We start from the raw sequence: 25,870 nt of genomic DNA, 5'->3' as shown, positions 1-25,870 counted from the left end.
AGAAATTCAGGTACTGAGATTTCGGAAAATTGTGTGAAGCAGGTTAAAACATTCATGTTTCCCTTTGTACAGAATTCATATGAATTTGATCCTCTATTTAATTTACTTGAACACTATCCCCATGCAGAAATAGAGCTTGCATAGAGATATTTGCTCTTTGCAACTATAGGCCAGTCAGCCTCACCTCCATCCCTGGAAAGGTGATGGAACACCTCCTTCCAGATGTCATCTCCAGACATATGAAGGAAAAGAAGGTGATCAGGAGTAGCCAGCATGGATTCACCAAGGGGAAATCCTGCTTAATCAATCTGATAGCCTTCTATGGTGGAATAACTGGCTGGGTAGATGAGGGGAGAGCAGTGGAAATTGTGTACCTTGACTTCAGCAAGGCTTGTGACACTATCTCCCATAACATCCTCCTAGACAAGCTCAGGAAGTGTGGGTTAGATGAGTGGACAGTGAGGTGGATTGAGAACTGGCTGAAAGGCAGAACTCAGAGGGTTGTCATCAGTGATGCAGAGTCTAGCTGGAGGCCTGTGGCTAGTGGCATTGCCCAGGGCTCAGTACTGGGTCCCATCCTGTTCAACTTCCTCATCAATGACCTGGATGAGGGGACAGAGTGCCTCCTCAGCAAGTTTGCTGATGCTACCAAGCTGGGAGGAGTGGCTGACACACCCGAGGGCTGTGCTGCCATTCAGAGAGGCCTGGACAGGCTGGAGAGTTGGGTGGAGAGGAACCTCCTGAGGTTCCACAAGGGCAAGTGCAGAGTCCTGCACCTAAGGAAAAATAACAGACCCAGTACAAGCTGGGGGCTGACCCTCTGAAGAGCAGCTCTGCAGAGAAGGACCTGTGAGTGTTGGTGGATGACAAGTTGACCATGACGCAGCAGTGTGTCCTTGTGGCCAAGAAGGCCAATGGTATCCTGGGGTGCCTTGGGAAGAATGTTGCCAGCAGGTGGAGGGAGGTGATCCTGACCCTCTACTCAGCCCTGCTGAGGCCTCATCTTGAGTCCTGTGTCCAGTTGTGGGCTCCCCAGGACAAGAGAGACATGGAGCTACTGGAGAGAGTCCAGCGTAGGGCTATGAAGATGATCAGAGCTGGAGCACCTGCCCTATGAGGAACAGCTGCAAGAGCTGGGCCTCTTCAGCCTGGGGAAGAGAAGACTGAGGGGGGATCTTATCAATGTGTACAAGTACCTGAAGGGAGGGTGTCAAGGGGACGGGGCCAAACTCTTTTCAGTTGTCCTGTGTGACAGGACAAGAGGCAATGGGCAGAAATTGAAGCACAGGAAGTTCCTGTGACCGTGAGGGGGAATTTCTTCCCTGTGGGAGTGATGGAGCACTGGACCAGGTTGCCAAGAGAGGTGTGGAGTCTGCTTCTGTGGAGATCTTCAAGGCCTGCCTGGATGCAGCCCTGTTTAACATGCTCTAGGTGACCTTGCTTGAGTAGGGAGGTTGGACTAGATGATCTCCAGAGGTCCCTTCCAGCCTTACTGATTCTATGAAGGACAGCAAACCTGGGCAGAGTTTAGACAAAAGGAGAAAGTGCTTGATGTATTCATAACTCTACAATAAGGTAGTTTCTCCCACTGTGTCCCTTTGGAAGAAAAAAATAAAATTTTTTTTAAATGTGAAAGACAAAATCGTGTAGTTTTACATCAGTCCATTGCCCTAGCAAAATTACTAAAATAAAATAGACTATTACTACCATAGACTAGCATAATACTTGTTGCACCGGTATGCACTTTCCATTTAGATCACATCAGCTAATCCGGAAGAATCCCTGTGATTTGGAGTTATTTTACTCAGGATGTGTAGACAGCAACTTCTGGTGGGACAGCCAAGTCTAGGCGCATGGCAGAGGTAACAGGCTTTCAAGTTTATCTGACCTGAGTGCAAAGCATCCCCCATCCCCTTCCTGGCTGGTTTATTGTACCTTCACTGTTTCTGTACAAAATTGTATTGCCAGGTGTATCTTTTAGTGCTTTGCAGTGGGAATTGCACAGTTCCCCGATAAGAAATTCTCCTACGTTTGGCTGAGGAAGACTCCCAGAATGCCTTAAAGCAACAACCAGCAACCAGGCCAAGATAAAATAGGCTTGTGCAGTGTTATCCTGGAGAAAAAAAAAAAAAAAAAAAAAAAAAGGCAGTTCAAAAGCATGACTGATGAGCCCTCAGACAACAAGCTGGAGTGTTGGATGGCCATAGGCCAACAGATTAACAAAATTCTTCAAAGGACAGTCTTACTATTGTACAAAAAAGAAAAAAAATGTGCAAACAGCTCTTAAGCATGCACAACTGGAACAGAACTTATGGTATTTTAATGATTTAAGTTTGGATTTATACTTAGCATATGGACAACACACCACTCAAAAGTGCATGAAAATAAGAGACTGTAGAATATGATATAGACAAGGAAATATCAAATGGATTTAAAAAGTGAGCCATAAATTGGATTTATGCTCCTGGGGAGCTGAGCTCTGGATTGTTATTTGTAGCCAGTGTTATCTATCACTCTGCTCTGAACAAAGACAGTTGCAAAAAGTCAGCCTTAGGTCAATCCTGTCGTTCAGGCAAGGCTGAGCAAGTGTGAACCCTGATTAGAGCTGAGATTAGAGAGTGGGACCAGCATCAGTGGTCAGTGATTGCCTTCTCCAGTCCCAAGTACGGGTTGCAGATGAGATGCCGGTGCAACACAGCAGCAATTGGAGTCTGGAAGAAGCAGCTGCCAGCAACTCAAGTCTTACTTTATGCTGGGGTGATAAGCTCAAGTGAAAGAAATACAAGCTTAAGAGCCTTGTGAATGGCTGACAGCATAGACTTTATCCTACAACTCAATCCTTCATGCCTCCCAAAAGATACATTCATTTTTTAGCATGCCATTTACAAGTCAACTACCAACTGTTAACATATTTACTCAGTTTTTGCAATTTTCTTTATTGTCCAGTTCCTGCTGCACCTGTTTTTTTGTCCTTCATATACCTTAATATAACCCCAAATAAAGAACAATTTCTCTAATCAGTGTACTTGAAAAGACAACACTTTCACTGTAGTAAAGTTCCCAAACTGGCCCACAGACACCTGGCTAGTTCAGCAACTACTCATGTGAAATGACAGCTAGGGACACACTAACTTCCCTTGGACAAACTGCTATTTGGGCAGTCCAGGTTGCTGTGGGGAAAATGTGTCATCAGATGCATTTGGCAAATCATCAGTCATAATATAGTGGTTATAGTGGTTATCACATCTGCTTTACATGCTGAAGATCCTGGGTTCAAGCCCCCTTTGAACAAGCACCAGGAAATCTTTGGGAGGTTGGACTAGATAATCTCCAGAGGTCTCTTCCAACCTTGCTGATTCTGTAATTGATAAACAAAAATATCATTCCCTCCTTACACCCACACTTTGGAAGTTAAGGAGAAGCTTTGTTCTTCTGTTCCCCCCCCCCCCCCCCAAAAAAAAAAAAAAAAAAAAAAAGATCTTCATAGCTTTGCAAAGCCCTTTCTCTCCAAATTACTGCCAAATATTTCACCCCAATTATTTGTTCAGATTTCAGACAACCAACAATGGCTTTCAAAACATCCACATGCAGTTCCTGTGTTATGGAACAGGACTGTGACTATGTCCATACAAGTCCATAGATGACCTTGGACTCCTGAGCAAACTTGTCCTGAATGACTCCCAAATGTGACTCAGCAGCCTGTACAATCCTGGGACAATTGGCAGTAGGCAGTCTACCTGCAGCCACCCTGTTTTGGACTTTTTAAAAGTTTAACAGTGTATACAATGAGCGTTAATGTCACAGTCGTTAACAATGTCACAGACACAGTGTGCCTAGTTTTAGGCACACTCAAGTTATTAGTAAAGATGTAGCTTTTGTGACTACTAACAAGACTGTGCTGCCAGGAGGGCCATTTGGCAGTTTCAATTCGTAACTGGGGAAAGGTGCAAATCCGCACAGAAAGTTAGGGTCAGTGTTGCCAGGATGATCCAAAACTTCACTGTACATCCAGCCCTGCCACAGTGGTAACAAAAACCTTATCTGAAGCTTGCTCTCCTTGTGGCTTTAAAGTACATGGAGCATTCCCTGTCTAGCCCAGCCTATTTTTAATAGGTTGTAATATTTACTGTGTACCAAGAAACAGCTCCAAAAAAATTTGTGTCCTCTTGATTCAGGATAAAAGCCCTTTCAACTCATTCCTCAGTTTCATTTAAAAAGAACGGCACACTATTAGAAAAAAGGCTAATGGCAAAGTTCGACAGAATACCATAAAGTGGTGGAAACAATAGACTTGAACAGAATAAAAAAAGAAACATAGTTAGGAATGTGCCTTGAAGTTGAAAGGAAAATTTCTTCAGATTAAAATTACAGTAACTCATTTTCTATCATGAGAATCCACTAACCTTCAGAAAACCCATCTGAAAGCAAAAGCACTGGAGATCTCAAACTATACTTACCATGAACTTGGCTGGCAGGGCCACTAGTGATAAACCCTTAGGCTTAGCCATGCACACAGGATGGTGACAGCACTGCTGAAGCAGTCTGGCATGTGTTAGCAGAAAAAGAAACAAAAACAAAAAAGGTGCTCAAAAACCTAAAAAATACCGAACCGAAAGACAAAATATAGAAAAACAGCCTCACAGTCCAACATTTTCCAGAGAGTTTATTTATAGAATTATTTCGGTTTGGCACACTACTGGAAAATGCTAATACAATTTTCTGGGATAACAGGAAATATGCCAGAGTGTTACTGATCCTTTGTGGAGAAAAGAAACATGAATTACAAATAAGGAACAGTCAGGGCTGAAAACAAGTTTATTTCAAAGAGTTGGGGGGGAAAGATGTACAAGGCTGAGATGCTCAGATGATAATGCTTCCAAGTCCTCTAGTAATGTAGACTGAAACAAGCCACAAGAGTAAGAGTAACGTAACACAGATTGTTTGCACTATTGGCAGAAGTTAAGCTCTTCAGAACTTAATTTATTGTTTCTTCTTTACTGTGCTTGCTTCTGCTCACACTGAAAGCAGTGGGAATTCTGCTACTGATTTCAATAAAATCGAGCCTTTTACTCTGAGCCAACAGAGCTTCTCTCGTAAGCAAAGCTCTGTACTCAGCACAGAACTGACAAATGCTTGCAACAGAACATTGAAAGGCTGTTCTCTTCTCCTTAAGATTGTTTAACTTCTACTCCCCAGTCTATCTGCATTTTTCTAGATGTTCAGCATTATTACATGAATCACATAAAACTCTAAATTGCATTCATTTTGATGGAATCCATCACATTTTTTGTAGGATCAACAGCTTAGACCTTGGTCCAAAACATTAATAATTTTAAGATAAACTGGGCTGGGTAGTTTGTTGCCTTGATCCTCTCTTTCTTGGATTGCTTCCACTCTGAACTCTCATTGAAGCAATAAAAGGAACAGTAAAGAGAAAAGTGGCTGCCAATTGCTGGCTCCAGAGATAAGAACACCAGAGGGAAACAGGAGTAACACTTCTGAACCTCTCTCACAAAAACTGAAAAAGCTAGAGTGACACCTGAAAACCACGAAGTTTAGGGTTTCAAAAGTCTCTCAATATGAACTGTGAATGGTACTAGCTGCTTGTGTGGTGGGAACATCTAGCAGGTGCTAGCATTTCATTAAAACAGCTGCCATACAGGAGATGCAGTTCAAAAGTCAAGCAATCTTTGTAAGTCCTCAGAGTTATCGTAATCTTGTCTTGGCAAGTTAAATCAAAATGAACTGGATATAGAGCAGTTTTATCATTCAGGCTGGTACTCAGAAGACAGGTTACGAATGAGACTTTGGCAATGTCAAATTTATGATTATGAAAGGTCCTAAATCTCTATAACAAAGCATTGAGGGAAGTTCAGCCTGAAAGGAAGCCACTCAGGCTTTCCTTGGCTGGAAGCATTTTTCCCTCTCATCCTGCTACAGCTTAAAATCACAGAGACATTCATTTATGGTTCATTAAATCTTAACTGCATGGTTATCTAAACCTTCTTCCCTCTCCACTTCTCTAGTTTACTTTAGAAAATAGATCCCTGAAGAGTTAGGGCATAACTAGGAGGGACAGTACCCTACAAAAGGTTTTGCCATCGGAGAAATTGCAACTGGAACCACATCCATGTGAAAATGAAATAGCAAACCTGGGCTGCTGTGACACACAACAGGCCCGGCTCAATACTTAGTCACTTCTCATTGCATTACTCCGGAGGATGCAGGCCATTTTATACTGTTAAGTCAGGAGTATTACAGTGCTGTAATACTCCAACAGATTTAACAGAACATAAAAGATGGTGGGAGATCTGATGTTCTCAATTAACAAGAAAAATCTATTAGCTCAAGCGAGATGACTCCCCTCCATATTTCTGCTCTCCAACCACTAACTATAAAAAGGAAAACAACCAAACCAAAAAAGCCTTCTCAAATCTGAAGCAAATCAGAAAAATAATTCCTCAAGGGAGTTACTCTAATGACTGTAATGACTGCAATGACTAACTGAATAAAGGAAAAGCAAGTATATGAAACATCACTGGATGACTTCTCAGTTTCACTGATACGGTGAAATTCATCAACCAAGCTTTCTTGGTATATTTCAGTATTTTTGTGTGCTCTGCAGATCAGAACAAACTGTGCTTATTTAGTTCATCTGTAAAAGTTTGGCAAATATGTTGAACTAGAAATCAGTTAAGTAAAATTTTGAACTGTTTTATTTCCATGTCATTTTATTTAGAAAATATTCATTTATGGAATGCAAGTTAGGACTCCTGGTACAGTCCTAGGTATCATCTATGCTAACATTCACTTTTTTCCACAAATGATTAAAAAAAAGAAAAAACAAAAGACTCCCAAAAATAGATTTAGAATAGTTTCATTTGTAACTGTCTTGATCATAATACCCACTCAAACAAAAGACAACTAACAAAAAAGTAATGCTAAAACAATCCATTCTCCTACTTCCCTTGTTTGGAGTTAAAATGATATAATGAAAGATTTTATTTTATTTTTTAGAAAAGACATACTTTTGTAGTACCCACCTATGCTGTGCTATTGTTTTAAGCAGCATCCCTAAAAATAGTTTCATGGGTTTTATGTGGAAGAGTCTAGGATATAATGAACAACATTATAGCCCTGCAGTGAGATGCTGTGGTACGACTGCCTACCACTCTGGGCACAAACTTAAGTCACATCCACACAGGTGAAACCAAGCATACAGTCAAGCTGGGATAGCAAAGTGTCTTAAAACAGTACAAACCTAGTCAAAAAAAGAGCATGTACTGGATATTAATATTATACAAATATCCAAGAGTGAGGACACATATGCACTAAGCAAGCACTTTTAAATACTTCCTGGCCTGTGCAAAAGTCACATTTATTGTAGAATGACAACATCAGAAGTTGATATTCACCAGAAGCCTGACAATACTCATACCAAAGAAGCTGCTCTTCAGGCTACCTGGGGAGGCTCCAAGCATCACCTTAGATCTCAGCTGTGGTAAAGCTGTATGTGCTCAGACTGTGCCAGAAGCAGTTATCCGGGCACCTCAGTTTCATCTCCTCCTTTCTTTGTAGCAGTAGTGAGCATGGTCCAAAAAGAGTCCAAAACTGAAAGGTATTGAGCACTACAATCCAGTGCAATAAAGCACTTTGAAATATAATCAGGTTTAAACAAGCTTAAAAGTCTTCCTGATGAAAGACTAGATATTTTAGCCAGCAAATGAGATAAACAAAAGGAGGGCTGAAGTTCACCTTTGTAGCTTCTTTGTCTCCCTAGGGAGAAATTAATTAGGCAAATACTGCTGCTGTGTACCTTCAGCTAAGATGCAAACCCAAGATATGTAATCTTGACCTACTCTCCAGGTCTCATGCAGCAACTCTCTGATCACAGCTTATGCAAGGAATCATATCCAAAATAAAAGCAGTCATACTTTCATGATGAAAGCTTACGCACATTTTCAACCTGAATGCAAAACAATCATCTCCCATAAGCTTTGTCTTATTGTCTACTTGAGCACTGTGCATTCACCCTTAGTGATACATTCAGGCTACTATAGCTATTTCGCATATCTAAATTTTAACCCATATTGTTTAACTAATAAACAGAAGAGCTGCCTTTTTATTAGGCTTAAAGTCACTAAATCAGCCTCAAGGAAAAAAAAAAAAAAAATCTGCAGTCTTCCTGTAAAATATCACTAAGCCTTGACTTTTGTTCTTCATTGACATTTGGAAGCTCAACAAGCTTTCAGAATAAATGAGTCCCTTTTTAGTAAGAGCATATTCACTTATTTGTTGTAGCATGCAGCAGATTATTACATTTAAAAATTGGAAGTTAAGTTGCTTTGTTTGTATATTATCTACACATGTAAAACCTATTCCCAAACAGCAGCAATAGTGACAATTTTGGGGAAAAAGAAAGTATAAGGAAAAAAAAACTACCCGTACCAAAAGGCTAGTAGAACTCAGTTTCAGTCTACTTTGCCTGTATGTTTACAAAACAAAGGAAACAAAGTTTATATCCGTAGTTATGTAACATCTGAGGAGATCCTTTGGAAATGTGAACACTAGCTAGAAGTTAACAGAATTAGAAGTGGTATGACATGTACCACTACTGATGGGGAGGGGGGGGAACCAGTCATCTTAATCAGAATAGCAATAGATGAAAAATTTAAGATGTAAGTAATTAAGATATTTATCAGAGGACATGAATTTGGTTGAAACAGCCTATGCTTATACTGAATAAACTTCAAATGGAAAATGTTTGTACTAAATAAGGACTTTAACTTTCTTGAAGAACACGGGAAGCTTACCCATTGATATTTACAAAACAGGTACATTTTAACTTCCTGAAGTCCTTTTAGAGGGGCTGAAAGGACAATATTAAGAGATAGTTACATTTTCAGCAGATAGAAGTCCACATATTTTACAGATGCCACAATATATCATTTGATATCAAAAGAGTTCTGTTCTGTGTATGCTGGACCCAATTCCACAAAACTTTATTGAACAACGTCGTCACCCTCTTGTTCTTCAAATGCCAAACACTCTTCAAAATTGCTTAAACTAAATTTAGAGTTATGGAAAAATGGTCTCATGCATTGTGCTAATTTCCATAAAACAAGTAACCACAGACTGTTCAGGATGACTCAAGAGCTTTCTGCAGAAATGAAGACCCATAAGCTGGGGGACAAAGGTCATTCCGGGGTTCTAGAAAAATTGCTGGTTTCTACCTGATGCTGTAAATGAAAATAAGCAATCAACTCACTATTTGCATCAAACTCATTCCATATGACTTTGATCAATGAAAAAAATAGATACTGAAGGATAGGTATAAACCTATCTACAGGTATAAGCACCGAATGATGAACAAGTCCTACCTTAGAGAAAAGTCTGGCATGCACCTTCAACACCATACACAGAAATCAGTGACAAGAATTAATTGTTAAAAACTATACAAGGAAACATTGCCTTCTTTTAAAAAAGTATAGGGAAATAATTACACTGATTAATAAAACAGTAATATTCACAACTTGTTTGAACTAAACTGGTTTACATCTTCAGGAAAAATGTCAAAATAGTACAGAACATTTCTTTTTTTATCTTAAAAAGCAAAAAGAGTGCCACTCTGTCAAAGATAAACTTTTGCTGCATATAAATTTGTGTCACCCTTCTTGTGCTTTCTGTTCAGGGGATATAGAACACAGGGTCTTATTTCCTGCTGAATTTTTTTACAGTTATCAAATGGTTATATAAATCAATCTTTTTTTTCTACCTAATTCATTATGGAGCTGCTAAAACTACAGTAACAAGATGTAAAAGGTTCAAAAAAAATTCCTGTGAGAACTACTTTGGTTATTTTATGAAACAATTTGGATTTTCCTTTTAATTCACCTAAATTCTCAAATACATACTGTATATGCACCTTGAGTATAAGAACTGCATGAAAACAGTCTAAAAAATAAGACATGAAAACTGAGGTGTGAGGCAGTCAGTCACCTTTCTATTTCCAAGTTCTTTCTTTCTTTTTTTTTTGTTTTTTTTTGTTTTTTTTTGTTTTAATACCATCACTCAAGCAACCCAATGAACTCTATAGTCCCCAAACCCACACCAAATTGCTTTGCTTTGCTGTGCATCTTTCCTTGCAGGTTTTCTCACCTGCTTCTTCAGACAGAGCATCTGGAGACTACAAAAGCATTATTTGTACTTCTCCACCAGTCAAGTTTATTTGCGTGATGTTTTCTCCAGATTTGGAAGTTTTTCAATCAGTGCTTTATGATTCATGTTAATACTGGCTATAAGTCCTCCCTCATTGCCATCTGAGCCAGTGTAACTAATTTCTTCACCAGCCAGGGTAGTCATATGGCCACCCAATGCTCTCAACACAGCATTTCCAGCACATATGTCCCACTTCTTAATATACGTGACATGGATATACACATCAGCTTCTTCTTGATTCTTTTCAGCCACATCAAGGAGGGCCAACACTTTATAACCTAGGAGAAACGAGCAGAAGTAAAAGTTAACAAAACATTAAGCTTCCCAATTCATCACAAAGGATAAACGTAGCAAGTGTTAACAGTATGCACATAGAACATTTAGGAAAGTTATGTTCTCAATTATATCATGCTAGTTCAGTACAACAGCGGATACACCAATAACCTCTGTTGTCTGCTGTCTGACCTACAGAGAAAGCTTAAAAATCAAAAATTTTCTCCCAAGCCACTATGGAAACCTAGGGTATTTTGGACATGCTCTTTTTAGACAGTCTTTACCAACATGTTAAATATATCTAGAGACACCTTAGAAGAACAAGACTATAAACTGAAATATTAATTTAGCTCATTCCCCTCTGTCATTCATTGTGCAGTTCATAAGTCACTGTTCATAGTCAGTGTTCCTTATTTTATAGAAATTTTTCAATTGTTCAACTAGTACCTTTGTTTTATTAAAATTTTCCTACCCTCTTCTTCTATACAGAGTCAAAATTAAGAGAATAACTACTATAATCGGTTATACTTTCACCTCCTCTGCTATCATAGGAAAATTCATTTAGATTGTCACAGCAAGAGCTGCTCACCTGTGCATGACCTTATTGACTAAACATTTTCATATTAAAGACATAGAAAGATATACTTCTATAAAATTCACATTTTGCATGGATTTGACAAGGCTTTAAAATAGTTACTGCTTCACACTGGTGCCTTGCATATTTGCATTCTGGTAATAATATGTGCAACGATATTGTGTAAGGTTAAATAAATAAATAAATAAATCATACTACTAGTTAATTAACAGCCAACAGATTCCTTACATGATTTGATATTTGGCCATATATTCCTTTTCCCTCTGCAAACACATCAGTGCCTTCAGAGAATGCACATTAGCATATTCAGTGAAAGAAACAAAATAACATTGCTGGTTCAAGATTAGATTCACATACTAACCAACCTGTGAATAGCCTGAAGTCTGAACTAGGTTTCCATTCAGGGTTTTAAAGGGGAAACAATGTCCCTACCACCAAGCACTTGCTTTTTGGGGTGTGAACAACAACAGGTAAGAAGAGAAAGGATGCATGCCACAGTTGCATCCTTTTGTCTAATATCTGCTACCTAGTTAAATTATTTGGAAGCAATAAGAGGGATAGGATGCTTAAGAAACCAAACCTGCTCCACCAGCGGGGATTATCACAGTTTTATTTCCAAATGTCTGCCGTGCAACCTGCTCTACTTTTCCTGCATGAGAGCGGGATACAATAATCCTTGGGGTCTTCTCATTGTAGGATGAACGAGCTTTTACATTTGACCCACCATCCACCATCGCCCAGGCTAAAAACGAAACATGAGTTCTGGTAAGCTTTATAAAAGACAATTTCTGTTGTTAAGCATAAAGCTAAAAAGCTACTTATCCAAGAAAATGAAAGTGATGTCTCTGAATTAATTTCCCTCCCTACTGTTAGATATAATAGTGAAAGTTGGGGCTGCCAGAGAAGAAAGGGGTGCGTGCCCACATGTGCGCATGAGTGGAAGGGAAAAAGAAACAGCTACCCACACAAACACACACTTTTGTGCATAGAGCATTATTCCATGCCTGGCTATTCCTGTGTAAGACTTCAAAAAAAAAAAAAAAAAAAAAAAAAAAAACCACAGTAAGAGGAAAAAATCCAAGAAATAATATTTAGAACATGCAGTTGTAAAGCCACCAAAGTTAAGAGGGTGGCTTTGAGTCAGAAACATATCCAATATTTCTTCAAACTTTGTTTTAAAAACAACTCCTCTACTCCTCAAAGCAGGTAGCAAAAATGTTATCTTAAGTCATTTTGTTCAGAAGGACAATAATACCAAGGAAAGATATGAAAACATTTTACAGAGTGTGTTTTGGAGGACTGGATTTAGAATACACAATCTCCCCGTTGTTTTATTATGAGGTTCAAAGCCAAACTTGGTAGGTGGCATCTCCTAACCTTTAATTTGACACTTAGTAGACCAACCAGCAATTTTATCTCACTAGAGGGCCAGACTGTATAGCAACAGGCTAAGCTATGTGTAGTAACAAAGCAATAGAGACAGTCAGTATTGTATTTGTGGGGTATTATTAGAAACAATTCTACTGACAATATATCAGTATTTCCAGCTTGGGAAATGAACATTCTTCACATGGAATATTAAATTCATTGCATCTCATCTGATGCCATGTCTGAAGATGTCAGACTTTATTATTATTATTAAAGGAGATAAATTCTCATAATTGATTAAATTTTCAGTCTTGGAAAAAAAGTTCAGATATAAGATGATACTTAGAATATATGTTTCAAAAAGGTCAAGATACTTAAAGAATATAAAAACAGAGCACATACCAAAATGACTGGAATTTAAGTCGTCATTTAAAGACAGCAAGGTATTTAGTACAAAATATTGAGTGTTCAGTAGGCAAAAAAAAAAAAAAAATTTTTTTAAACATTCTTAGTTTCTCTATCAGAGCTACTGCATAACTTCACAACTCTAGAGGTCAGTATTGCCTAAGGGGAAAAATGAGAACAGCAACTCTTCTTTCAACTATATGATATACCAAGATGCGAATACTAAAACAACTTTGAATTACTCAGAATTGTAGTATACATACACTGCCAAACTTGCAGCCATCCTCACTGGCACATTGTTAGTATCCAAGAATTAATTAGGTCAGGCTCATGCACTTTAAAGTATGTCAGACAATCAATAAGGCTGCAAGGAATAGTCTTGCCAGAAACACATACACAGTTGTCATTAATATCTTTATCTGTCTTTGTTACTCACACTGAAGAAACATAAGCTCCTGGGCGCAATTTCACAGACCCAAGCATTTCTGCTGAATGAGCTGGATGAGCAAAGAACTATTCTGTTCAAGAGTAACAACACATAAAAGACCAGTATGTGGGAGTTTCATTTTCTTTGGTTTGTTATAAGTGCTTCTATTGAAGAGACCTTAATTGTCAAATGTATTTTCAGAGTTGAGTTTTTGTTAATGTATCATTTTTATGTTAAACATGGACAACATTTTCCATTGTGGTTTTATAGCACAGAACACATTTGCAGCTCTAATTCTAAGATCTACAACAGTACTAGCTTGCAGTAGGTTTATTTTTTTCATATATCTACAGGTTTTCTGTCAAATGTCAAATTTTAATTAGCGTAATCATTGAAGATACCAGAACTATGTAAAGTTATAAAAGTACCTGTATATGTCGAAAAAGGCTTGTGTATCACTCCTATTACAGGTTTACCATTTACAGCCACACAAACCATTGTTGTGACATACTGTCGAAGATCCTCTGTGGGCAAAATGAGAAAAAGATGTTTACAACCAGATGTGAAAAACAAAAAAAAGAAAATGGACCTGGGAAAGATATGTTGCTCTTTGAAAACTAGCTGGCATTCCAAATTCCACCTTTTAAATTATGTAGCTTTGTTGTATCTTCAAGTTACCCTACAGTTACCAAAAGACTTGAAAGACTTTCTGTTTTTTCAGTAATTCTTCCTGTTCTGTAGATACTCTTACCAGATCAAATGCGTATCTTATGCAGTATGTGCTTTCATAAAGAGATACATACACCCAAAATCTCCATTCTATGTTCCTTGTCCTATCCTCTATTGGCTCAAAGCTGAAAACTCAGACGTTAAAGAAAAGTTGATTTTTATCAATAAAATACTAGAAAAAAAAATAAGTATTAGATAGTGTTTGCTTTAAAATAGTTATGAGTTTTATTTGCATTGCCTTAAGCTGCTTATGTGACATCTTAGATTTCTAAAGAGGGTAAGATTGAATTATGTATTAAAAAAAATTGTATCTCAGGTATGATATTCGTTTACCCTTTCCTTTAGAGGAACAAAGAATATTTTGAGACATTTAGCGTTGCCTGAAATACAATGAAATGTGTAATCCCCAGTTTAATCCATAAATGACAGTACTTTACCAATTACTTAGTTACGTGGAATATTAAAGTAATTTCAGAGTTGGCATATATGAAAGTAATTGCTAGGGTCTGACAACTATAGAGGTTTCATCCTGCAATTTGTTCAGATAAATCACACTAACTTTGATATAGCATACGTTAACAAGAGTTGTCATTCTAAATACTTACTATTCTGTCTCCAGTATAAAAGGCAGACATCAGAATTACACACATGATTTGTCAACAAGAATCAGTTACCTGTATATTCTTGTGTAGCATCTAACGGATCAATCCAGACAGTAACACTTTCTGCTGGAACCTCTTTGGGTTGTATTTTTTTCTTTATATCTTCAGGAATACTACGATCCCAAGAGACTATCTCCTGATCAGCTGCATCAACATGTTCTTCAGAATTTATCTATGATAAGACAACAAAAGTAGATGCATTAACTCATCAAATGCTGTACCTGTGGTAATTGGAAAATTAAAGGTTTGTTCCTATCTTCTATTTCTCCCTTCACCTCAAGCTAAAACAACATGAATTGGTCATTTTCAGCAATTGATAAGCTACTGTCATCACATTCTAAATTTTGCTGTGAATCACATAGTTGGACATCATTTGCTTGGCTACAGTCATTCTTACTGAATGTTCTCACAGTATGAATTGCATTTTTAAAATCAAACGTTACAAGCAGTTACTTCAAGGGTCAAAAGAAGAACATTTTCTCCCACATAATCATAAGGTAAACAGCTATAGTAATGGACTAATATTCCAACCAATGTAGAATCCTATGTATAAGCCACTATATGCAGATTCAAAGGTACAAATACTTTATCAATAAATAGTTCACAAACTGCAGTATAACATATAGGAACAGGAATCCTAGATCCTAGATTGGAAGGGACCTCTGGAGATCATCTAGTCCAACCTCCATGCTCAAGCAGGGTCACCTAGAGCACGTTAGACAGGGTTGCATCCAGGCGGGCTTTGAAGATCTCCACAGAAGGAGACTCCACACCTCTCCGGGCAACCTGGTCCAGTGCTCCGTCACTCTCCCAGGGAAGAAATTCCCCCTCACGGTCACAGGAACTTCCTGTGCTTCAATTTCTGCCCATTGCCTCTTGTCCTGTCACACAGGACAACTGAAAAGAGTTTGGCCCTGTCCCCTTGACACCCTCCCTTCAGGTACTTGCACACATTGATAAGATCCCCCCTCAGTCTTCTCTTCCCCAGGCTGAAGAGGCCCAGCTCTCGCAGCCGTTCCTCAGAGTACATAAGTAGTACTAACAAGCATGTAGATAGATCAGTCCCATTTATTTTTAGCACCTCAGTTATATTAGGAGACTAGCATTTCTACACTCCTACTACCAAGAAAAAGAAGGTATTGCTAGTGCACCTTTCAAACTTTAGCCTGAGTGAAATGCCTCACTGCACCAATTATTCAGCTACAGTCCAGGGGAAGTAGCAGGTGCTTGGGGGATGCAGCATGTCTCCAGCCTAGAAGTACCTATTTTGCTCCACTCAGTACAGATGGAGTCTGGACTATTAGTTCAGACCCAGATATCTGACTATTACAGCAGACAAATCCCATCTGACTAAAATAAATGTTGATGTTACTATGTTGTAGGCAAGTGACACTGAAATGATCACACTATGTTTAAGCATATCAGATTTTGACTCAGCAAGGTATTTAGATACTTCATACCACAACAAGAAGAGACATCACACACTTCAACTATAATAGATTATTAGCAAAGGGTTAACAGTCATCTGCTCCAAGAGAATCAGAAAAAAAACAAGCAGAATCACAGTAACTCTATCCACACCTTGTGGCCGTCAGCTGATGTAACACCAGTATTTGAAGTGTTGCGTGCCAACCACAGAGCCCTTGAAGTCGCTTTGATGTTTACAAATTAAACATCTGTCACTACACAATAAACCTGCTGAATTGTGTTTTCCCCTAGGGAAAACAGTCCTGCAAAGTGAACAAGACGAGCTCCACAGACTTGGCTGTCTCAACACAACCTCCAAGCATTTTAAAGTTCTAGTATAGCATATAACACATCAGCATAAGTAATCTTTTTCTTCAAAAGAATAAAGCCTGCTTCCAAAACATTACAAGGTTGGAGCCAACTCTCAAATGGAAAAATCTGTTAAACATACTGTTACATTACACATTCTGAAAGGTACTGTTTTCGGAGAAAAATCTACTAGTTCAAGTCGTGTAAAGCTACAGCAAAATAACAGCAGTAATAGCATTACTATCTGCAGTAATAGTAATATAGCTGAAGGGATCCCATGATACTGATCCCACCCACACATCTCTTCCTTTGAAGGTCATTTGAAAAAAACCAACTGGATCACTAGTTCTTTCACTCATATTACTGTTTGCTCTGTAGCCTTGGCTGCATAAAAAACATAGGCCAAATAGAAATTCATAGTCATTTCAATATCTGCAGTGACCATGTCTCTTATTTATGGTTAGGAAGCTATATTATAGGTTCTGCAAGGCATGGTAGCCTGAGAAGAGTATCACCAACCCTTAACATTGTAAATTTCCCTTTTTTTAAGGAAGAAAACAACCTTGGAAGATGTGCCTGTGTGTGAAATCCATGGCTTATTCTACTGCTTAATGTTCCACTCCTACTTGTTTGCTGGAAGCCTTTAAGGGGTGTGATCTTAAATTTTAGCCTTTTCTGAAGTAATGTGGTATGTAGCTGACTGCATTCCCAGGTCTTCACTCAGAAATTAGCAGCAGTTACAGTAGCTAAATAACCACAATAGCAAATCTTTTAGTCAACAAAGCTTGCTCCAGCTCAGTCAACTAAACTGCTACTTCAGCGTAAGTAATTATAAAGTTGCAAATTTGACTTTCATACCTGCTATCACACTGCCTCCTCCCAAAGCTTTTAGTGTAACAGGTTTAGACAGTAACCCATTGTGCAAGAATTTGAGACAGTAGGCAGAAGAGAGAAACAGCTATTTAGAGTTAGCCCCTTAATAGCTCTAATGTTGTAAAAGCCACTCTCATAATCTTCTGCATACTGCCCACTGAGTTTAACTACCTTTCAGCAATCTTCCCCAATTATATTTGGAGAAAAGCCCTCCTCACAAAAAAAGAACTGCATCAGATGTAGAGATTTATTAAAAACTACGTAAAATGCTGAAAAGACTAGTATTGAAAGGTCAACCAAAAAAATCCCTCCATTTTTATAACTGAGGCAATCCGACTGCATTTTTCAAGTTTAGACCTTTAAAATGAGTCAATAACATGTAGGAATCTCACAATGAATGAGGGAAATTGTTCACGAGAGGCAGCAGCAGAGGTTCAATGGAAACACCTGGGCCAGAACAAGCTGTGCATTCTACAGCCCAGAAGCATGCCCAGGCCTTGGAAAGTTAAGTCTTTATACAGAAAACAGTCTCTCACCAACACGCGGAAAGAGAAATCTGGGACTGCTCGAGAACAAGGAAGACAACTTAGAAGTGTACTCAAAATCCGTGTGGGCAAATTTAGTGATCTGAACAAACAAGCAACAGTCTGGCTGACATAAAGAATTAAGGGAACCTCACACTGGCTCATTGCCTGTGTGCAGTCATTCCCTACCAGCACTTTGCAAAGTCTTAGTGGCAACATACCACCCCACAAACCTACTTAAACACTAACTAGCTGTCCGTGGCAGTGAAGAAATTTAATTTTTTTCCTGGTTTGAAAGACTACAGCACAACTATAGTTTTGCCTTTGAACCCACCCATTAAAGAGAAATTAAGCTGAAAAATGTAAGCTAAAGAAATTACAGTTTTCTGTTCAAATATTTAAGAGGAGTGTTTAACATTTAGTAGAGTAATCTTACTAGCTTAGCCAAAACTTTTAGGTTTATTCAATACATAGACACCTTTAAAGCCAGCTGCTTTCTTCTGAAAAGGTTCTTTAGCAAGCTCTTCCTTCTTAGTTTACCATTAAATACTACAAAGAAAAGATAGGTGATTTTCTTCATGCCTTTGAAAAAGGCTTAGCTTGCTAGATTTTACAGAGAGTTTAAGTAGGGTATGTTACAAGAGATTCCAAATGTAAACATACATAAACCTGCTTGTATCATTTTGGCATTTGAAATTAAAATATCATATACCTCTCTAATAATGCCACACATTAAGGGGACAGAAGTCCAGCTGGATAGAAGCTCTACAGTTTCTTCTACTCTCATCTTCATTTATTTGAATTACAGCGGGAGGTGACTTCATGCATGAGTAAGGTGCCAGTGTGGGCAAGCAGGAACATGGACTAAACTAAGTGTCAAAAAGCTCAATTAGTGTTTATCAAAATTTCATTACATAAGTTTGGTCATTAAGCCTGCTGGAAGTAGAGTAAAACTAACAGGTTTTCATATATAGTAAAGACATATCAGATGACTAATCTGCTCCTATTACTTGTGATGAATACAAGTTGGTAAAAATTATAAAAACAACAAAAATCCAACAAATGGAACTGTATGAATCATAGAAGTCATACAATCTTGACAGTAATCTGTTAAAATAATTGAAATTTAAAAATATTAACAGTAAGAAAGCCACTCACTGATTAGTTCACTATCCCTTTCAATAGATGGCAAAATTCTCAATTACTTCTGTACAAATGTAACCATGCAAATTTAACAAAAAGAAAAGGATGACTGGCACATCACAAGAGGTTCTCAATGCTATTTTTCATTTTATAAAAGCAGCCAAATAAAACCAGGTTAGATGTATATTGATATAATAGAACACACAAACTTTCACACTGTTTGTGCTTCTCTACATTAATAAGAAATTTGAATCTCCAGATGCTCAGATGGCAGATTAAATATGCCCAGTACACACACAAGCCAACTGAACTACTTTTAATTACATCTGAAAAGATAATCACAGAACCCATTACCATAAAGTTAAGGACTTTAATTTCATTTTAGGTACAGAAGGCCAAAATAAATCACCTAGTATCAATTAAAACCCCTGTTATAAGCTGTATCTACAGACAACACTTATTAATGAGATTACAGATTAACATACACACTTCTCATTTTACTTACAAACCTCTTGACAGCTGCTAAAATTATAAGGGCCAAACAGATGTTAATTTTGTTAAAAACTAAGAATTGAGGATGGTATTCTTTCCACAAACATAAATTATGGAATTTATTCTGCAATACTGAAACTCTTGTGACATTTTGATTTTTAAACCTACTCCTCAACATATCTGTCTTCTCAAAAAAAAAACATTATCAGGTGCAGAGCTTGTCATTTTAGATGAAATTCCATTTTTTTTAATTTTATTTTTTAAGTATAACAACCAGCATTGTGATCAGAGTTTGCAAAGAGCAGATATTAACCTAGAAAATACTTTAAGTAGCTTGAAAAAGGAGTGCTTCAAGACACTAACATACAAAAAGTGGAATTAATTTAAATTAAAATCTTGTTAAAGGTACAACTGACAAGTTCTTAAATTTCAATTTCAAACACTGATGACAGATTTCAACACTACTATGCACAAACTTGAAATGGCACATTTATATAGTCTGCCTTAACTAGGTAAGAGATATAAGAACCTTCAGGTCAGTAGCAGGAGGGATAAAAAGATGATGCCTTTGGTTGGGGCAGGTTAGGGCAGAGGTAGGTTGGGGCACAGGAAGACTCACTCTCCATCATGATTACAATAAAACAGGAAGAAACAAAAGGTATTTATCTATTCTATATTTATGCTAGGAAAAAGACACATAGCTAGAGCAACTACAGCATTATGCACCACCGTTCTGGTCAAAAATAAGCTAAAACAGAAAAATAAAGCATGACAATGAAAGTACAGTGCAGAATTTATTCAAGCGAGTAAGATTAAGTCTGCATCTTAAGAAAACAAACTATAGTATATTGCAGCAGCAAAATAGTGGAATTAGAATTGCGTGGGCCATTCTAAAGCTGGCATTTTCATAGTCTAAAGACACAGAGACTTTGGCCAAATTACTGTTTTAAAAAGTACACCTCAGCTCTGTCAATCATTCCAACCTTATGCTTAAGTACACTATTCCTTCAGATGGACTGATACAGCTTGTTTGTAGGGCCACACTGTGAACTGAATAAGGACTACTTTTCAATATGTATGTTTTTTTAAATCTTGGAGGCATTCAAATATCAGGTTCATACTCCTGGACAAGTGGTGTTAGCAAGATGGAAGACCCTGAGTTGTGGCACTGGAACAGAAGCTCTTTTGCCAGATAATGTCACTGAAGTCATTATATTATCAGATCATCTCTTCAAAGAGAGAAGTTCTTCTGAGCAAAGTGCATTAGCTCTTTTGGGCACTCTCTATTTTTGGATTTAAAGACAGCTTTCCAGCACCCCCACTGTCCCTTTCCAGCAGCAGGGCTGACTTCAGCCTCACCTTATTTCCATCCCAACCCATCTTATCTCGCCACCACCACTGTGCAAGCAAAAGCAAATACAAACAGAGGGCAATGCTCCACTCCACAGCACAGGAGCAGGAAACACCCCAAGCCATTAACTGAAGCGGACAACTTTACTGAGAGAAATAGTTGCATGAAACGTATTTTAAGATCAGCTGCACAAACCTATTTTACAGAAAATATATACAGATATTCACTGCTGGATCAGACAACACTGGAGGCAGAGATGACTTACTTGCCCCTTTCTCCTTTGATAAAACAGAAGGGAATCACTGCTCTTTGTTCTTATCTAACCTTGCTCTTAGATGTCTTACTATCTGTTTGAAAATGCACCCATTTATCTTAAATAGAACAGCTTGTGTAAGCAGTGGAGTTTCCCCCTCTCTCTCAAAGACGTTAAACTTTTTCTTAAAAGAAAGGCAAACCATTTGCTGTGACTTTTCTCATCCTCAGATTTTGATTGCTATTTATAATTTGGAACTGTCAGGAATCTGAAAATCTTTCCACATTTATTTCAATTTCCATAAGTGGAAAGTCTAACTCTTCCATCTTTTGTTAATAATGAGGAAGATCTACTTCAGATAGACTATTTACAAGCCTTCTTTTACTACGTCAAGCAGCACAATACAGGAAAGAGTAGATCCAAGAGTGCTCACTTACTTAAGCTTACTTTGGTCAAATAAGTTCTCTTTCCAGTTATTTTTAAACACTGGAAAACTATAACTATTCTTAGAGAATAACCAATGGATTGTTTTCTTTGCATTAAGGCAGATTTCACTACTTTTGGGGGGAGGAGAGCAGTCATTACTGGCTGGGGCATTTGGCACCAGCTTAAATGTTGAGATACCCCATGACTGCCATGATGTGAATAAATGAGCATTTAGCATGAGTTTGCTCTTGAAATTCTTTGCATTCTTTGTTTGAATTTTTATTTAACAATCCTTTGGTTAGCAGCATTATCTCCAGCGAGAAGAGGATTATTTGACTTTAGCAATGGTTTTTATTCTGGAATGCCCTCTATACTTAGAGATAATGCTGCAGGTGGCAAGTATGATGCCTCTTACAACATAAGATGTTCACATGAGAAGTGTTCAGGAAATCCACTGTAATCCTTAGATTCAGACCAACTGAACCTGAAGGTCTATTCTATGAAATAGTAGCAGTTTTAGCTGTATAGCACTGAAGGCACACAGGAAGGATTTACAGGCTGAGATGTCCTTGCTTCCAAACCTGGGAATTGTACAGGCATGCAGTAAAAGTATAAAACATATCTTGTTACTTTGATTTGACAAATGCTCATGAATACATTTTCATCATAGTATAGATTTTAAGAAACAGCATTAGTATACATTAATATATACTAATTAACATATTAATATTAACTAGTATACACAATTTGCTAGGTATTTTTATATTAATCATTAAGTGATGTGTTTTTATCCATATCATGTACTCAGAACACTAAATATACCAGAGCTGACCTGTCAGATATGAATAGCTCTAGACCAGCCAAAAGGTGTTAGCCAGAAACTTCCCACTTATCCTCAGTGCTTAAGCTCAGTCAATCTGAATGAAAGTGGAGGGAGGATGGGAGATATACCTGGATTTTCTCGAAAGTTCATACTGTGTTTTAGAACATAGCTATGCTTTTGGAAATACCGTCTTTTTATTTTTTTAAAAAACAGAGGCACAAGTTAACTATTTGGAAAATAAAAAATGAATACTAAAGTTTTTGAAAAGATGTTCCAAGTTAACAGCCGCTGAGAGAAAGACATGCAAGTCAGATTCTCATCACTAGGCACCTGACCAGAGTTCACACACATAACCAGAAACACAGAACAGGCAGTATTGTTCAGTGAGTGTAGGAAGAAAGTGTGCAAAGTTCAGGCAGTGACAGAGGCATGTCATAATGTCAAGCTCCATGTGGACACTGAATAGTAAAAGCCAACACAGGACAATAAATTTCTTCTCACAATGTATGACTTGTGAAGGCAGCTTGTCTTGACAGAAAATTTTCAAAACAGAGTCTTCATAATTTTTCTGTAGAGGAGTGTTAGATATTTCAGCATTTCAGTTCAGGTTTATTTCAAATGCTGAACAACTTTTTTTTTTCCTTTAGATCTCCTATTCAATGAGTTTTATACAGCACTTAAAAAGAAAAGCCTGAGGGGCATCCAAAATATTTGCTGCAAGCTGTCCAGGCTAATGTGCTCATTACAGCTAAAACTAAACTTAAATGGGGGGGGGGGGAAGGCAGAAAAACACACCACACAAAAGAACAACAAAAACTAGTTACAGGTTTTTCCTTTTAGTCTGTCCAGGAGAAGCATGAGACCATTACCTTTCAAACTCATAGGATGTACTTGTGTGTTATTTAGGGTTTTCCATCATGAATCAAGAGACCGAGGAGAAGTTCTTATTTACTACAGAGAAAGCACAAGCAAAGCAGTCAAAAGCCAAAAAGCATCTAGGTATGGTCCTGGTTTGGGAGCAATCGTAGATGTCAGACCCAGTTTTCAGAAGTGAATGTGAGCTTGGGACACCCTACATCTCTAAAGAAGGTTAAATTCATTTTGTCCCATGTAGGCAGTGATCCACAGAGTGAGATAGCTGTAACTTTGGGTAAGCTAGCAAGAGCTAGAAGAGAGCTCTGGTACCCTAACTCTATCTTTCCCAACCTCAAACTCTCAACCAGTTCTCCCCATTTCTAGCTTTCTCAATAAAATGCAGCAAAAAGGATAAGCAAAGAAAATAAGTTAACAGTACATGCTAATCTTAGCACCATAAACACACACAGAATTAGTTCTATCAAATTACATTTAACTTTAGCCAGTGAAAACACATTTCTCAAAGTTTTCTTGGGGGGGAAGGGGGGGGTCTTCCTCAAACCCCTATCGAGCACCTTGTGTGGCTTATACACAGTCCTGCTTCTTTCCTTGCAGCTTATTTCATCACCTAAAACTCATGGCAGCACATATAAAGTTGCATTTAGTACAACAGCACTGGCACAAAGCCAGCAAACGGGGGAGGTGGGAAGAAGTGTTTCCTGCTCCCAATCACTCAAATGTGACACGTGTCTCTTTACAACCAGCTCAGTAGAAATCTTAAGCCCTTATGGCACTTGAGGAAAGCGAGCAACAAAGCCTGGTGATTTGTTTCAGGGTGTCGGCACTTATAAACCTGCAACAATTCAAGATCAGTGACACAACCCGGGGAGAAGGAGGCGATGTTAAGGTTTCAAAAGCATCCCAAGCAGCGCCTCCACGGCCCTCTGCCTCGGCCGCGCTCCCAGCGGCGCGGAAGGAGAGGCAGCTGCCCACGCGTGCCCGGCGGCGCGGAGGGCAGCGCGGCCGCGGGGGCAGCGCGGCGGCGCTAGCGGGGCAGGCACCCACCTGCACGCCGGGGAAGGCGCCCTTGAGCAGGTAGAACATCTTGCGGTTGGAGAGCAGGTCGCCGCTCGTCAGCTTCTCCTCGGCGCCCTCCCGCGTCTTCCCCTTGGCCTTCTCGTTGAGGACGTTGCCCTCGCGCACCCGCTTCACCTCCTCGCCGCCCCTGACGGCGGCCAGCACGGACACGGCCAGCAGCTCCCGCAGGTCCACGGCGCCCGCGGGCGCGGAGCCGCGCGGGGCCTCGGCGCCGCCCGCCGCCGGCTCGCTCAGCATGAAGAAGGCGAAGCGGCCGGCCAGGAAGCCGGAGTAGAGGTGGTAGAGGACGCCCAGCCCCAGGAGGCAGAACACGGCCATGCCGAGGGGGGAGAGGCGGATCCCCATGGGGGCCATGGCCGCCACGGGGGCGCAGCGAGGCGGGCGGGCTCCGGCGCCGGGCGCTCACCACGACCCCATGGCGGCGGCGGCGGCCGCAGCTCGCCTCCTTCCCCCGGGGCGCGGCAGCCGCGGCGGCAGCGTCTCCTGTTGCCGGGCCAGCCCCGGCTCCACGTTCCCCAGCGAGCCGGGGTGAAAGGCAGCGCCCGTCTGTATCCGGGTTAGGCGGGGGCGGGGCGCCGCGGCGCGCACTGAGCATGTCCCGGCGGCCGTTGGGGGCAGCGGCGGCCGTTGGGGGCAGCGGCGGCCGTTGGGGGCAGCGGCGGCCGTTGGGGGCAGCGGCGGCCGTTGGGGGCAGCGGCTCGCCGCCGCCGAGACCCCGGCGGGGCTGTGGCAGCCCCCAACCACCCCCTCGGGCCCCCCTTGCGATGCCCTCTCCGTGATTTGGGAAGACCGCCTGTTTTAGCATAACGTGCCTAGCAATATAATTTTTCACACGCACACACACATATATATGTATATATATATTTAACTGGTAGATGTGTGACAAACAGGTACCACCAAGTCGCTGGACATGTCAGCAAAAGCAGCATAGCTTTCTGCAGTGACAGGCGGAAGGGAGATTAAGAAATGTCAGTGCAACTACTTCTCTTTTCAAGAGTGGGAGGATCTGAAGAGTTTGAAGCTGGAACCAGAAGCTGTGCAGAAAGATAACTTGTAAGGCTAGAAAGGAGAAAGGTAGACTTTTTAGTAATCTCTGTAGAATATTGTTCAAAAATCCCAACCATTTGGAGCATAACTTTTGAAGATTTGCTGTTAATGACTCTGAACTTAAGTGCTGAGCTTCTCTCCTCTTGTCTTTCGGGCACCTTTTGGGGAGCCGTGGGGGTCTTGGCCCCTCATGCCTACCCTGCAGGGTCACAGCTTCTGCCAGGGCCACTTCAGGCCTACAGCAGCATTTCTCAAAACCTCTGAACACTGAGCTGCTCCCATTCAGTACAATGGGGTTAATCCAACTATTTTCCCAGCCCAATTATGGGCTAACAGTCCACTGGCTTAATTTATACCTTTCCTTTGCACCTCTGGTACTTTTGCAGAGAGTGAAACTACCTGCTTATGCGCAGAACATCTGTGATGGAAACCAGGAATATTCAATGATTTCATCTGTTCTCTCTTCTAATTAACTCTAGTAATTTTGAGTAAGCTAAATCAGAAACAGAAGAGCTAAATTAGCGTAGCATTG

General features: G+C 39.7%; 1 protein-coding gene across 1 annotated transcript; it reads right to left on the bottom strand.

Moving 5' to 3' along the window:
- Positions 1 to 6,698: 6,698 nt before the first annotated feature.
- On the bottom strand, positions 6,699 to 24,848 carry BPNT2 (3'(2'), 5'-bisphosphate nucleotidase 2). Its single transcript, XM_085313571.1, has 5 exons — positions 24,259 to 24,848; positions 14,690 to 14,849; positions 13,715 to 13,810; positions 11,667 to 11,828; positions 6,699 to 10,496 (listed from the first exon to the last, which is right to left on the bottom strand). Exons 1-5 carry the CDS (start codon positions 24,643 to 24,645, stop codon positions 10,225 to 10,227), a joined length of 1,077 nt encoding a protein of 358 aa, XP_085169697.1. The 5' UTR covers positions 24,646 to 24,848; the 3' UTR covers positions 6,699 to 10,224.
- Between the last annotated feature and the right edge of the window lie 1,022 nt (positions 24,849 to 25,870).

The sequence above is a fragment of the Rhea americana genome, unplaced genomic scaffold (genome assembly GCF_003343005.1).
Source record: "Rhea americana isolate MKP2758 unplaced genomic scaffold, rheAme1 scaffold_39, whole genome shotgun sequence".
Taxonomy (NCBI): Eukaryota; Metazoa; Chordata; class Aves; order Rheiformes; family Rheidae; genus Rhea; species Rhea americana.
Note: the sequence above shows the minus strand (reverse complement) of the source record. Positions and strands in the feature narration are given on the sequence as shown.

What these genes read in the sequence shown, in the direction of transcription:
- BPNT2 (XM_085313571.1), bottom strand. Translation starts at nt 24,645, where the DNA reads ATGGCCCCCATGGGGATCCGCCTCTCCCCCCTCGGCATGGCCGTGTTC. An exon ending in TGCTACACAAGAATATACAG is followed by an intron (nt 13,811 to 14,689) that starts GTAACTGATTCT and finishes TTTTGCCCACAG; the next exon opens with AGGATCTTCGACAGTATGTC. An exon ending in AATCCCCGCTGGTGGAGCAG is followed by an intron (nt 10,497 to 11,666) that starts GTTTGGTTTCTT and finishes CGTTTCTCCTAG; the next exon opens with GTTATAAAGTGTTGGCCCTC.